At 41.8% G+C, this 16,434-nt stretch overlaps 1 protein-coding gene across 21 annotated transcripts in view; it reads left to right on the top strand.

Annotated features, from left to right (window-relative positions):
* LOC140728384 (PTB domain-containing engulfment adapter protein 1-like) overlaps positions 1-16,434 on the top strand; it is a 383,776-nt gene that overhangs the window by 270,723 nt on the left and 96,619 nt on the right. For all 21 annotated transcript variants that reach the window (XM_073047019.1, XM_073047016.1, XM_073047013.1 and 18 more), the window contains one exon: positions 7,188-7,259. In XM_073047019.1, the coding sequence (XP_072903120.1) occupies positions 7,188-7,259 (72 nt within the window). The remainder of the gene's footprint in view (positions 1-7,187; positions 7,260-16,434) is intronic.

The following is a 16,434-nucleotide window of genomic DNA, read 5'->3' as shown; positions in this document are numbered from 1 at the left end:
TTGGAGTATCCAGAACCAGAGGGCACAGCCTCAAAATTGAGGGGCAAACTATTAGAACAGAGGTAGGGAGGAATTCTTTTATCCAGTGAGTAGTGAATCTGTAATGCTCTGCCGCAGACTATGGTGGATAGGTGTAGTCCATAGGTATATTTAAAGTGGAATTTGATAGTTTCCTGATTGGTCAGGGCATCAAAGGATATGGCAAGAAGGCAGGTGTATGAGATCGAGTGGGATCTGGGATCAGCCATGATGGACTGGCAGAGCAGACTGGAGGGGCTGAATGGCCTAATTCTGCTCCTATGTCTTATGGTCTCTCCTTGTATCATAGTCCTGCCAGCCTAGAAATTGGTTTAGTAGCATCTTCTGCTGCACTAGTGTATCTTGGATTTAAAGGCCAGAATAATACATGCTACTCCAGGTGTGGTCCACTTAGGTGCTATATAATTGTAGTAGGATATCCATGCTCTTGTACTTAATAAAAGCTAATATACTATTTGTTGTCTTCATTGCTCCTTGCACCTGCACACTCCCTTTCAGTGACTTGTGTACACTGACACCCAGATTCCTCTGTCCATTAGCATTTCCCAATTAGTCACCATTCTTTCTGTTCTTCCTCTTAGGGTGAAGTAACTTCACAATCCATTCACTTTACTGCATTTATCCACTTCCTCACCTTATCTGAGTTACCTTGGAAACACATTTGTACCCACCCTACAACTCACAATTTCACCCATGTCTAAGTTGTCATTGATTAAATGTAGGACCAATCAAGTGTGACAGTGGAAAAGTGTGTCTGGAACCGGAGGAGATAGCAGAGGTACTTAATGAGTACTTTGTTTCAGTATTCACTACGGAAAAGGTCGTTGGCGATTGTAAGGATGACTTACAGCGGTCTGAAAAGCCTGAGTATGTAGATATTAAGACAGAGGATGTGCTGGAGCATTTGGAAAGCATCAAGTTGGATAAGTCACCGGGACCAGACGAGATGTACCCCAGGCTACCATGGGAGGCAAAGGAGAAGATTGCTGGGCCTTTGACAATGATCTTTGAATCATCGATGGGGACGGGAGAGGTTCCGGAGGATTGGAGGGTTGTGGATGTTGTTCCATTATTCAAGAAAGAGAGTAGAGATACCCCAGGAATTATAGACCAATGAGTCTTACTTCAGTGGTTGGTAAGTTGATGGAGAAGATCCTGAGAGGCAGGATTTATGAACATTTGGAGAGGCATTATATGATTAGGAATAGTCAGCATGGCTTTGTGAAAGGCAGATCGTGCCTTACGAGCCTGATTGAATTTTTTGTCGATGTGATTAAACACATTGATGAAGGTAGGGCAGTGGATGTAGTGAATATGGATTTCAGTAAGGCATTTGACAAGATTCCCCATACAAGGCTTATTGAGAAAGTAAGGAGGCATGGGATCCAAAGGGACATTGCTTTGTGGATCCAGAACTGGCTTGTCCACAGAAGGCAAAGAGTAGCTGTAGATGGGTCATATTCTCCATGGAGGTTGGTAACCATTGCTTTGCCTCAGGGATTTGTTCTGGGACCCCTACACTTTGTAATTTTTATAAATGACCTGGATAAAGTAGTGGAGGGATGGTTTAGTAAATTTGCTGATGACACAAAGGTTGGAGATGTTGTGGATAGTGTGGAGGTTACAGTGGGACATTGATAGGATGCAAAATTGGGCTGAGAAGTGGCAGATGGAGTTCAACCCAGATAAGTGTGAGGTGGGTCATTTTGGTAGGTCAAATATGATGGCAGAAGATAGTATTAATGGTAAGAATGTTGGCAGTGTGGAGGATCAGAGGGATCTTGGGGTCCGAATCCATAGGACTCTCAAAGCAGCTGCGTAGGTTGACTCTGTGGTTAAGAAAGCATATAGTACATTGGCCTTCATCAATTGTGGGTTTGAGTTTAGGAGCTGAGAGGTAATGTTGCAGCTATATAGGACCCTGGTCAGACCCCACTTGGAGTACTGTGCTGAGTTCTGGTTGCCCCCCTATTGGAAGGATGCAGAAACTATAGAAAGGGTGCAGAGGAGATTTACAAGGATGTGGCCCAGATTGGGGAGCATGCCTTATGAAAATAGTTTGAGTAAACTCAGCCTTTTCTCCTTGGAGTGATGAAGGATGAGAGGGGACCTGATAGAGGTGTATAAGATGATGAGAGGCATTGATCGTGTGGATAGTCAGAGGCTTTTTCTCAGGGCTGAAATGGCTAGCACGAGAGGGCACAGTTTTAAGGTGCTGGGGAGTAGATACAGAGGAGATGTCAGGGGTAAGTTTTTTATGTAAAGAGTAGTGAGTGCATGGAATGGGCTGCCAGTGACGGTGGTGGAGGCAGATACGATGGGATATTTTAAGAAACTCCTGGATAGGTACATGGAGCTCAGAAAAATAGAGGGCTATGTGTAACCCTAGGTAATTCTAAGGTAAGGACATGTTCGGCACAGCTTTGTGGGCCGAAGTGTCTGTATTGTGCTGTAGGTTTTCTGTGTTTCTAAATATCACATTTAACTCCATCATCTAAGTTATTCTTAAATGTTGTGAAAAGCTGAGGCCCAATACTGACTCTGGAGTACAACTCCTACCATCCAGAATCTAATCTAATCCCAGCCTGTTTCCGTACATCAATCAATTTTCAATCTGTATCAATATCTATCTGTATACTTGACAGATAGACCTCAGTATGTGCGGTTGGGAGACTGTAGGTCTGACACGGTGGTCAGCAGCACAGGGGCGCCGCAGGGAACCGTACTCTCTCCGGTCCTGTTCACCCTGTACACATCAGACTTCCAATATAACTCAGAGTCCTGCCATGTGCAGAAGTTCGCTGATGACACGGCCATAGTGGGGTGTGTCAGGAATGGACAGGAGGAGGAGTATAGGAAACTGATACAGGACTTTGTGATATGGTGCAACTCAAACTACCTGCGTCTCAATATCACCAAGACCAAGGAGATGGTGGTGGACTTTAGGAGATCTAGGCCCCATATGGAGCCAGTGATCATTAATGGAGAACGTGTGGAGCAGGTTAAGACCTACAAGTATCTGGGAGTACAGTTAGACGAGAAGCTTGACTGGACTGCCAACACAGATGCCTTGTGCAGGAAGGCACAGAGTCGAATGTACTTCCTAAGAAGGCTGGCATCATTCAATGTCTGTAGTGAGATGCTGAAGATGTTCTATAGGTCAGTTGTGGAGAGCGCCCTCTTCTTTGTGGTGGCGTGTTGGGGAGGAAGCATTAAGAAGAGGGACGCCTCACGTCTTGATAAGCTGGTAAGGAAGGCGGGCTCTGTCGTGGGCAAAGGACTGGAGAGTTTAACATCGGTAGCTGAACGAAGGGCGCTGAGTAGGCTACGGTCAATTATGGATAACTCTGAACATCCTCTACATAGCACCATCCAGAGACAGAGAAGCAGTTTCAGTGACAGGTTACTATTGATGCAATGCTCCTCAGACAGGATGAAGAGGTCAATACTCCCCAATGCCATTAGGCTTTACAGTTCTACCTCCAGGACTTAAGAACTTTTTAAAGCTATTATTGCTTTTTGAGACGGTGATTTAGATGCATATCATATTTTTTTACTGAGTTAAGTATTGTATGTAATTAGTTTTGCTACAGCAAGTGTATGGGACATTGGAAAAAAAAGTTGAATTTCCCCATGGGGATGAATAAAGTATCTATCTATCTATCTATATAACATTCATGAGTCTATCCCATGTTCTTTCCTGCAGAAAATATGAATAGTTTAAGATTAATTTTATTTTGTTCTTGTGAATGGTTCTTACGGTGCTATGTGCCTGCAAAGTTGTTGCAAATACGATTTTCTTTGCACCTGTGTATACATGTGGATATGACATTCTGACAGCATGTGCATATGTCAGTAAACTCAGCTTTAACTTTGCATACTAACTTCTTACATGAGACTTCTGTCAAGGCCTTCTGAAGATCCAGATTCCCTATGTCTATGTGATTTCCCTTTCACAAATCGATGTTGACTTGTTTAAACTCTGTTGATATTTTCGAAGATTCCTGTTACCACAACCTGCATAATAAATTCTAGAGTTTTTATTGCACTGACAATAAACTAACAAATATGTGTGAAATTTTTCTCTTTCTTTCTCCTTTCACTACATAGAGGTGTTCCTTTTGGCAATCTTCAATCTGCAGCAACCATTCCATAATCTATTGAATTTTGCAAAGTGACAACCAATGCATCCACTGTTTCACAAAGAAGAGAAATTCTGCAGATGCTTGAAATCCAAGCAACACACTACAACATTCTCGGGGAACTTTCCAGGCCAGGCAGCATCTATGGAAAAGCATGGACAGTCGCCATTTCAGGCTGAGACCCTTCATCGGTCCTGATGAAGAGTCCCGACCTGAAATGTTGACTGTTTACTTTTAGATGCTGCCTGGCCTGCTGAGTTCCCCCAGAATTTTGTGTGTGTTGCATCCACTGTTCCCCTGGTTTTCTGTTTTAGAGATGCTGTTTATGAGGTTCTATGGATTTATCAAATTTTATCCGTTAATACTACTAGCACTATTGTTTAAACATGAGGAATTTTCTCTTATTCCTCCTTTTTCTGAGCATCTTGATCCATACCTTTTCTGCAGTTACTTGTGTATTATTCCATGAAGACAAAACCAAAGTATTTGTTTATTTGCTCCAGCATTTTTTCTCAACGTTATCAATTCATATAAACCTTTTGTTTTTTCTATTTCTGATCTGATTTTTCGTACTTACCTAAGTTTGTCCAAAGAAGAATGACTTTGATTGCATATATTTAATCACTAAAATAATGTGAATCAATTACATTTTAATTCTAAAACAACCATTTTTTAAAGCATTTTTTGAAAACTAAATTCCATTGTACTTCTTTGTGAATTCAGAGGCTAAAAGGTAGACAAGATTATTGCTTTTGTTTAAATGTTAGTATCCCATTTTCTTTCTGTGCAAACAAATGTTGCTGGCATGGATTCTGTTTCATTCTAAATAAATACCCAAGCTGGGAAAGATAAACAGCCGTGAAACATAAGTGCACAAGGCACTGCATACAGCAGTGATGTTTCTGAGTTTCTTATTTGTAGGAGCAGGACGTAGTGCCACAGAAGTGATCAGTCAGGATTTTTTATTCCCTTGTTGCTGCTCCTGCAACTTCTGTAGTACGTTCCAGAGTTGCTGGAGTGGGAACCAGAGTCTTCTATTGGCCTTATTTACCCTCATTGTGTCACCCAGAGCTCCCTTATGCCATTACTGCACTGACAGGCATGGATCATTTGTCAAGCACATCCTCTTCAGAACTTTGCGCAAATGTGCCTAAGTATTTTAGATATTTATGAACTTTGAAAGAGTAGAGCTTTTTTTAAAATATAGTTCCAGATAAACCACTTGGAACACTTTTATTTTCTGGATTGGATGTTGTACTGATGTGGGGTCTTGCAACTGATCAAAAATGGACCACAGTTCCTATGTTGTGGCCCAGAATGGACTTGACCACTTAGCTGGAACTGTCAGTAGCCCGAAATACTTTACAATTTATGCTTTTGCTCTTCCTTTAGTGGCCTCAATGGTCAGCAAGCTTGCCTGCCATGTTGCTCACTCCCCTTTCCAGTAAGAGGCAGCACACTGGACACAACGACCTCTCTGAGGCCAACCAATAGTGTTTTTAAAATGTCTTTTTTTTACAACCATGAGATAATGCTGGAAATTAAGAACTTTAGGTACTGCTGTTGTACCCCATCAGCCAGTTGCACGTTGGCGGAGGAACTGGAAGGGCTTGATTTGGTGCAGATCGTGTTGCTGCCTGCTATTGAAAGGAGTTGGATTTGCTGCACAAAGGCAGTGTGCAGGCTTAACAACCAGTGATTTTCTTGGGGCATTTTTCCTGCGGTTTGCAAGACTCTGTTGGACATTGGTAATGTAAAAAACTGCAACTCTGGTTCAGCGGTGTATTGGCGAGACCAGCGGCAAGGGAGCTGCATGGGTTTGGTTGTAGCAAGGAGCATGTCTCATGCTACGGTCTTGCCTGTGCCGCAGTCCAAGAGGAGACACATTGGAGGTGGTGTGGCATGGCATCCATGCTCAATTGTTGGCAGAATTTCAGATGGTGATGAGAGGGTGTACAAGAGCAAGATATGCCAGCTAGTTGAGTAGTTTCATTGCAACAACCTTGCTCTCAACATCAGTAAGACCAAGGAGCTGATTGTAGACTTCAGAGAGAGGGTAAGACAAGGGAACACAAATCAATCCACATAGATGGATCAGAAGTGGAGAGCGTGAGCAATTTCAGGTTCCTGGGTGTCAGTATCTCTGTAGACCTAACCTAGCCCTGACATATCGATGCACGATAAAGAAGACAAAACAGCGGCTATTGGTTCATGCCACCTAAAACACTCAAACATCTACAGATGCACCATGAAGAGCATAGTGACTTGTTATAAAATTAGTCAGCTCCATCACTACCTCAGGAAAGTGGTGTCCATCATTAAGGATCCCCGTCACCCAGGACATGCCCTCTTCTCATTATTACCATCAGGAAGGAGAATAGAGCAATCAGTAGATGAGGTGATTAAATAGAAGGGCCGAGGAAGCAGTTACAATATTTTGGAACTAGTGAAGCGCTTTGTTTTGTGTGATTTAGGTACACCTTCCAAAAAGGGTACAGGCAGTCCTCGGGTTATCCATCTTGAAAGAGCTTGAAAACCAAGCTGCTCACTAGTCAGGAATGGAGAAAAACAATGTGTGGGAGAGAATTACAGAAACAGCGGTTACAGCAGAGGGAGCAGAGAGCTCACTGATTCCATAAGATCTGCCCAGTTTGACCCAGCCTCCAATTGTTGCAGCTCACAGAGAAGGCACATGGAAATTGCGGTTTCCTCCCAGCGGAAAATGCCCACAGCAGCCGGTAGACACATCCCTCTGGCCTCTGAAACACTCATTCACATGTATGTTCTGTCCATAATTCAGGCATTCAAAATCTGTAATTAAAAAAATCTTTGCTGAAAATTGTTGTTTTTCTATATTAGTTATTTTAATAAATGTGTTAGAGAATGATTACCTGTATCATACCAGATGAGAATTGAATGAATGTTACCTAATGATTCAAAGGTGAATGTTATGTTTTCATGCATAAAAATGGTCAGTTTTTTAATAATTACAATGATCTCTTTCAGTTCCTTGGCAATGCTGAAGTCGAACAACCAAAGGGTACTGAAAGTGCAAAGGATGCTGTTCGCAAACTCAAGGTACAAGTTAACTTAATTTACTACTCCTGTAAATCTTGCCTGATATATTTCTCACTGAGGCGGAAGTTAACCGCTTCCTTGGCCCACTGATGCCCCTAACTGGTTACTGGATGTGTGTGCATTTAAAATCAATCAGGAAAATAGCCAACTCCTTAACTGTCAGAGTTCGAATGTGTCGAGGTGCTTAATTAATGCAATTTTTTCAGGAAGAAATACGATGTTAGACTTTGATTGCAATTAATTAGTAAAGCAATAATTTTCCCACAATTTAGCTGCTCATTAACTTTCACTTCATGCATCAATAGCTCATCTCCTTCATCCAAATAAATAAATGCATTTCTTATTTTTTTTCTTTTATAGGAATCTGAAGGCAATAATGTGAATCCAATAATTTGCAAGGATGTAGGTCAGAAGCATAAAAATTTAGAGTGAAATCCTGAATCCCAAAACTGGACTTAATGTACTAACATTGACTGTTTTCAAAGGTTTAATTTTTCCCTGTCAAATAGATCATAGAACTCTGTAGCACAAGAACAGTCCCTTTGGCCCAAGATATTGTTCTGAAATAATTAAACTAATGTCACTTAATCCCTTCTACCTGCACATGGCCCATAATCCTCCAATCTCTGCATATTCATATGACTATCTAGGGGCCACTTACATAGCTCTAATGAATACTGCGACCACTCCTGACGATGTATTCCAGGTACTGACCACTCTCTATTTTGTAAAGCTCGCCCCACATATCTCCTTTGAACTTTCCCCTCCTTACTTTAAATACACCCTATCCTTGTTATATGCGGGAGATACGTTCCTCACAGTCGACGCATAATGTGAATAATTATTTAAATGGAGAAAACAGGGATGCGTTCTGGAGGGCTTCCTAAATATGTTTTATAGACAGTAGGTGCAGGAGTAGGCCATTCGGCCCTTTAATCCAGCACCGCCATTCACTGTGATCATGGCTGATCATCCACAATTAGTACCCTGTTCCTGTTTTATCCCCCTATCCCTTGACTCTGCAATCTTTAAGAGCTCTATCTAACTCTTTCTTGAAAGCATCCAGAGAATTGGCCTCCACTGCCTTCTGCGGCAGAGCATTCCACAGATCCACAACTCTTTGGGTGAAAAAGTTTTTCCTCAACTCCGTTCTAAATGGCCTACCCCTTATTCTTAAACTGTGGCCTCTGGTTCTGGACTCCCCACAACATCAGGAACATGTTTCCTGCCTCTAGCATGTCCAATCCCTTAATAATCTTATATGTTTCAATCATATCCCCTCTCATCCTTCTAAATTCCAGTGTATACAAGCCCAGTCGCTCCAATCTTTCAACATATGACAGTCCCGCCATCCCAGGAATTAACCTTGTAAATCTACACTGCACTCCCTCAATAGCAAGAATATCCTTCCTCAAATTTGGAGACCAAAACTGCACAGAGTACTCCAGGTGGGGTCTCACCAGGGCCCTGTACAACTGCAGAAGGACCTCTTTGCTCTTATACTTAACTTCCCTTGTAATGAAGGCCAACATGCCATTAGCTTTCTTCACTGCCTGCTTTACCTGCATGCTTACTTTCAGTGACTGATGTACAAGAACACTTTCCACTTTTCCTAACTTGACACCATTCAGATAGTAATCTGCCTTCCTGTTCTTGCCACTGAAGTGGATAACCTCACATTTATCCACATTAAACTGCATCTGCCATGCATCTGCACATTCACCCAACCTGTCCAAGTCACCCTGCATTCTCCTAACATCCTCCTCATATTTCACACTGCCACCCAGCTTTGTGTCATCTGCAAATTTTCTAATGTTACTTTTAATCCCTTCATCTAAATCATTAATGTATATTGTAAATAGCTGTGGTCCCAGCACCGAGCCTTGCGGTACCCCACTAGCCACTGCCTGCCATTCTGCAAGGGACCTGTTAATCCCTACTCTTTGTTTCCTGACTGCCAGCTAATTTTCTATCCATGTCAGTACCCTACCCTTAATACCATGTTCTCTAATTTTGCCCACTAATCTCCTATGTGGGACCTTATCAAAGACTTTCTGAAAGTCCAGGTATTCTACATCCATTGGCTCTTCCTTGTCCATTTTCATAGTTACATCTTCAAAAAATTCCAGAAGATTAGTCAAGCATGATTTCCCCTTCGTAAATCCATGCTGATTTGGACCGATCCTGTTACTGCTATCCAAATGTGCTGCTATTTCATCTTTTATAATTGACTCCAGCATCTTCCCCACCACTGATGTCAGGCTAACTGGTCTATAATTCCCTGTTTTCTCTCTCCCTCCTTTCTTAAAAAGTGGGATAACATTAGCTACCCTCCAATCCTCAGGAACTGATCCTGAATCTATAGAACATTGGAAAATGATTAACAATGCGTCCACGATTTCTAGAACCACCTCCTTGAGTACCCTGGGATGCAGACCATCAGGCCCTGGGGATTTATCAGCCTTCTGTCCTATCAGTCTACCCAATGCCATTTTCTGCCTAATGTGAATTTCCTCCAGTTCCTCTGTTACCCTAGGTCCTCTGGCCACTATTACATCTGGGAGATTGTCTGTGTCTTCCCTAGTGAAGACAGATCCAAAGTACTTGTTCAACTCGCCTGCCATTTCCTTGTTCCCCATAATAAGTTCACCCGTTTCTGTCTTCAAGGGCCCAACTTTGGTCTTAACTAATTTTTTCCTCTTCACATACCTAAAGAAGCTTTTACTATCCTCCTTTATGTTCTTGGATAGCTTGCTCATTTTTGCTATGTTATACTTCTCTTTTATTTTTATACTGTCCTTGACTTCCCTTGTCAGCCATGGTTGCCCCCTACTCCCCTTAGAATCTTTCTTCTTCTTTGGGATGAACTGATCCTGCACCTTCTGTATTATTCCCAGAAATACCTGCCATTGTTGTTCCACTGTCATCCCTGCTAGGGTATCCTTCCAGTCAATTTTGGCCAGCCCCTCCCTCATTGGTCCATAGATCCCCTTTGTTCAACTGTAATACTGACACTTCCGATTTTCCCTTCTCCCTCTCAAATTGTAGATTAAGGTTTATCATATTATGGTCACTACCTCCTAATGGCTCCTTTACCTCGAGTTCCCTTATCAAATCCAGTTCATTACGCAACACTAAATCCAGAATTGCCTTCTCCCTAGTAGGCTACAGTACAAGCTGTTCTAAGAATCCATCTTGGAGGCACTCCACAAACTCCCTTTCTTAGGGTCCAGTACCAACCTGATTTTCCCAGTCTACCTGCATGTTGAAATCCCCCATAACAACTTGCACTCTATATCCAAGCTACTATTTGGGGGCCTGTAGATAACTCCCATTTGGGTCTTTTCACCCTTACAATTTCTCAGTTCTATCCATACTGACTCTACATCTCCTGATTCTATGTCACCCCTCACAAGGGACTGAATTTCATTCCTCACCAACTGAGCCACCCCACCCCCTCTGCCCACCTGTCTGTCCTTTCGATAGGATATATACCCTTGAATATTCATTTCCCAGCCCTGGTCCTCTTGCAGCCATGTCTCTGTTATTCCTACAATATAATACTTGCCAATTTCCAACTGTGCCTCAAGCTCATCCACCTTATTTCTTATACTTAGTGCATTTGTATATAATACTTTAAATCCATTACTCCCCTTACCTCTCACACTGATTCCTATTGCGCTTGGCCATACTCTCCAATCCTTTCCTGAGCTTTCTGCCCCATTAATTCTGTTGTCTTGCTTAACTTCTCTTATTCTCTCTTTCCCTTTAACTCCATCCTTATATTTCCAGTTCATCTCCTCCCCCCCCACCCCACTATTTAGTTTAAACACACCCGTGTAGCAGTGGCCATCCTGCTTGCCAGAATGCTGTATCTGTAACTTATTCACATTTTCATACCAATACGACACAAAAGCAGTACCACAAGGCAACATTCATATTATATTTCATCAATTTAAGGTAATATGCAATGTAATAAATCATAGAAAGTTAACATACTAAGGTGTACAGTACTCACCAACAGTGGCAGGTGTGTTGGCTCCGGGAGATGAGTGCTTGTTGTGGTGTTGGGCAGCTTTACATGGATGAGGTGGATGGTTGTGTGTCGTCAGGATCATCAAGGACAGCAAGGGGTGAAGGAAAACTCACAGAGCTCTCACAGACCTGACCTCTTTCCAGGATTCATCAGTGTTGTTGATGGCATGTCTGATGTTGAAGGACTTACACCATTCCCCCACCGTTGGTAATCTCCCGGGATTTTCAAAATCATCTGTTGCTTGCAGCATCTGAGAGATAGTTCGCCGTAAAAAATACGCCTTGAATGTGGATATCACACCTTGGTCGAGTGGTTGAATCAGCGATGTTGCGTTAGGCAGCAGGAAACGCACTGTTAAGTTAGGATGACTGCTGTCCAAATGTTTAGGATGGGCTGGCGCATTGTCAAGCAACTATAGAACTTTAAAGGCAAGATTCTGTTCCCGGCAGTAGCGTTCAGCCTCAACATCAAAATGATTAGCAAACCAATCCCCTTCAAAGATTTGACCAGTGACACATGCTTTCTTGTTAGCTGCCCAGTGGACAGGAAGCAGATTCTTACTCAAACCCTTAAGAGCACGGGGGTTTAGTGAATGGTAAACTAAGAGAGGCTTCATCTTACAGTCTTCTTCTGCATTGGAACACATAAGCAAAGTCAGTCTATCCTTTGCTGCTTCGAAACCTGACGCAATTTTTTCATTCTTACTTATGTAAGTATGTTTCGGCATACGCTTCCAGAAAAGCCCGGTCTCATCTGACACTGCCTTGTTTATAATTTCCCACTTTTTTTCAAGTGTTAAAGCGGTTCTCTGCTGCTTGGCTGATGGCCCAGGACTTGACATCGGATGCTTAGGAGGCATAGTTAAATATTTCAAGCACAAAATCACTGCAATGTATGTAAAAACAACAAAAGTTTAAGAGCGCAAGGTTGCACATCCATACGTTGCCAAAACCAATGTGAGACTGGCGGGTGTGAGACGTGCGCACGTGACTTCTATTGGTGGGAAAGCAGTGCTCCTTGCATAACTGTGACTTTTGGACGCATATAAGGAGACGTTGGTAAAAATAGGTTCCTCGCATAACTGTGAAGGCGCATATAATGAGGATAGGGTGTATATGCCCTCCAGTCATTTTGATCTTGAGAGAGTCATTCTGGCTGGCCACTCCATTTACATAGAAACATGGAAATCTGCAGCACATTACAGGCCCTTCAGCCCACAACATTATGCCAACCATGTAACCTACTCTAGCAGCTGCTGAGAATTTCCCTACAGCATAGCCCTCTTTTTCTGAGCTCTACGTACCTATCTAAAAGTCTCTTAAAAGACCCTATTGTATCTGCCTCTACCACCTTCACTTGCAGTTCACTCCACGCACCCATCCCCCTCTCTGTGAAAAACTTACCTCTAACATCCCCCTTCGTACCTACATCCAAGCACCTTAAAATTACACCTCTCATAATATTATAAACTTCTATAAGTCTCCCTTCAGCTTCCACTGCTCCAGAGAAAACAAGTCTAGTTTGTCCAGCATCTCCTTATAATACCTGCCTTCTGATACTTGCAGCACCTTTTCTACACCCTCTCCGTGGCTTCCACATCCTTCCTATCAGAATTGAATACAATACTTCAAATGCAGCCTAGCCAGAGCTTTAGAAAGCTCCAACATTGTTTCCTGATTAGTGCAGTAGTCCTAATTTTAATGGAAACAGCAACAGGTTATTCCTTACACCAGTGCGCTGAGGTAAAGGCAGAAAATGCTGAGCACACTCAGTAGGTCAGGTAGCATCTCTGGAAAATAAATAGTTAACAATACAGGTCAGGCACCCTTTTCCAGAAGCAGAAATTTCAGCTCTGTTTCGCTTTCCATGGATGCTTTCTAACCTGTTGAGTGTTTACAGAATTTTCTTTTGTTTTTCTTTCATATTTCCCACATTTGCAGTTTTTATAGTTTGCTGTCAGAACACACTTGTGCTGGTTATTATGAAGTTATGTGATGAACTCCAGCTTGTTCTGATTTTCCAGTGTTTAGGTTAGTGAATTCCATCCAATGTCCTCCGTCATATTAGACTGAGATGAATGTCCCATTGATTTCAGTGGTGGCAGATATTAGTCAAAGGGAGAGCAGTTCATTTTTCAAAAATAATTCTGTTTAAATTAACATTTTAATTATTTATAACTTTTTAGGTGGTTTTAAACAAAAATGAAAAATAGTTGAAATTCAGTATGGTCTTGAGAAATCCCTGAATGTCAAAGATGTTCAAAAGCTAATAAAATTCCCCCATAGTTTTATAGCTGTCAAAGCTGGAGGCAGACCTCTAGCTGTTGAAGCTCAAAGGGGTTGGGTGTCCTGAGTTTGTAGGAAGCCCTTCGTTCTCTCAGCTTATGCTATTAGAGATCAATGTGCTGTAGCCAGCAAGAACGTACCCCTCCCTGCAGATGGACCTAAGGAGACCTGGGCCCACCAGTTACATATAATGCACCCAAGGTTATAAGATTCAGCTCATTACTCATTAGTCAGATGAATGTGTCATTGGATAGAGTTACGGTTTTCATTGTGCCTCTGTGAAATTTCATTACCCATCAAGGCTGCCTGTTTCATGACAGCCCCAAGTGACAGAATTTACAAACTTATTCTTAAGAAATTGTGTTTTTAAGACAACATTTTACCTTTCACTCAGTAGTATGGAATGATGATGCAATGTAGAAATTATAAAAAGACCAAATAGCTGCTAGCAGTTAATGAAGAGAATGTAAAATGTATATTTTTATTGATTAATGTTTGTCATGAGGCTTTTGCACATTATTGATTGGTGCTGAAATGTTTGTAAAAATCAACATCATTCATACTGATCTGCATTTTCTCAATTGTCAGGCGTAAAGTATTTGGTGGTTCTTTGGCAGTTTATGATGAGAACATGAACTATAGATCAACCCACAGAGATGAAAGAAAGAGGAAAAGCTCTTGGAGCTCAGCACGTCACTGACAAAAAGGTGTTCTCCTTCTGAAAGCTCATAAAATAAAATGTGATGAGATATTATCAGATGAGAGATGGAAAGTGGAAACTTAAATCGCCACATGAGAGCTTTGGGTGGGAGGGGGCAGATCACCTGCATCAGAAAAAATGGAATATAGAGCATTACAACACAGTACAGGGCCTTTGGCCCACGATGTTGTACCGACAATTTAACCTACTCTAACATTAATCTAACCCTTCCCTCCTACATAGCTCTCTATTTTTCTATTATCCCTGTGCCTATCTTAAGAGTTTCTTCAATGCCCTTAATATATCTGCCCCTATCACCACCCCTGGCAGGGAGTTCCATGCACCCACCACTCTGTTTTTAAAAAAATGACAGCTCTGGTATCCTCCTATACTATGGTCACCAACCTTTTTAAGCCCAAGATCTCCTACCTCGGCCTTAGTGAAAGGCAAGATCTACCTACTAAATCGTTTAGAGAAAAATCAATTCAGATTGTACTTCCAATTTGAGGCCTTTTATTTGGGCTAATTGTATTGGAATTACATAAAATGTTTTTGTCAAACTTTCAAATTAGTTCAACCAAGAAAACAGTGTAGCTAGCATATCAAACAGGCCATAGCTGTCTTTCTTTAAGAATATTACAATACTTCATACCTTTAATTCTAAGTTTCATTATTTAATTTTATTCCAACACGAAAAATAAATGAATAAAAATTGACTGTTGCACTCAGTGTGATGACTGTGGCTGAATATTTTCTGCTAGTTACTTGAAATTTGGCTCATAACTACAGACAGCCAGTCTGAGACAGTCTGTGAGGTGTCTGTCAGTAAGACAGCTCCTGTGCACAGATTTAATAATTTTCATCTGTGAAAATGCAATTTTACACAAATAAGTTGAGCCAAAGTAGGCAATGACTTTTAGTGCACATGTGGTGAGATGAGGAAGCTTCTCCCTGCTGACGAGCCCCCAAAAGTCACCGTCCCTTGATCTTGCTTTAAGCTCAATATCATTTTGCAAATCAATTATTTCCATTTCAATATCACTTGGCACACTAAATACTTGTTGGAATTTGGCTGCTGTCTGTTCTATATTGATCGGCAGAAATGGGTTTGAAATAAATGCGGCAATATCTTTCATGACGTTTAACTCCCCAAAACACTGATCGAACTCTATTACCAGTTTGTCTAGGTAAGCACAGTACTGCTCAGGGCGAAAAGCATTTTTTGCCTTGATGGCCTGTAACATTTTTTCCAAGTTGGGAAAGTGTGTCAGCCTCCCGTTCTTTAAACTTGAAATCCAAACACCGAGCTTGGCCTTAAACGCACTTACTGCGCTTATCGTGTGGGGCAGGTGTCGGTCTTTTCCCATGAGCTCATTGTTAAGTGTGTTTAATTTAGCCATTAGGTCTATCAGAAACCCTAAATCCAGTAGCCACGCATCATCTGCCAGTTCCTCGTGCTCCTCATTTCTTGTCGACAGAAAAGTCTTTATCTCAGGCAGCAAGTCAACAAATCGTTGCAGCACTTTGCCACTCAGCCACCGAACATCAGCACGAAGAATTATGTCTCCGTAAGCGGCATCGAGCTCATCCAATAACGCTTTGAATAAGCGGTGCTGAAGCGTTTTTGCTCGAATCAAGTTCATCAGTTTGACCACCAGTGTCATTACATGAGAAAAGTCCACGACCTCCCCAGCCAAGGCCTGCTGATGAATCACACAGTGATAATCCAGGAAGTTAGGAAAATCTGGGTCATTACGGCACAATGCTATAAAACCAACGCACACACCATGCATTGCTGGGGCCCGATCAATAGTATTCGCCACCAGTTTATGAATGGGGATGTCATGTTCACGGACGTATTTTTTAAACTCATTGTAAATGTTCTCTCCTTTAAGTGCAAAAGAGTGAGGAAGTCCTCCTTTGTTGTAAAATCCTGGAAACCCATTCTGACAAATACAACAAGCTGAGCTGTTTGCATTACATCCAGGGATTCATCGAACTGTACTGAAAAATATTCACAGAGTGACAAGTCCTTCAACACTTGTTGATCCACATCCTCTGACAGTGACTCCACCCTCCTTGTCACTGTTGCAGGGCCAAGTGGTTTATTATGTATTGTGGTTTGATGTCGTTTTTGTTTTTAAAGTCATTAAA

Source organism: Hemitrygon akajei, chromosome 5 (assembly GCF_048418815.1).
Source record: "Hemitrygon akajei chromosome 5, sHemAka1.3, whole genome shotgun sequence".
Taxonomy (NCBI): Eukaryota; Metazoa; Chordata; class Chondrichthyes; order Myliobatiformes; family Dasyatidae; genus Hemitrygon; species Hemitrygon akajei.
This window is presented reverse-complemented; position numbering and strand designations above follow the sequence as displayed.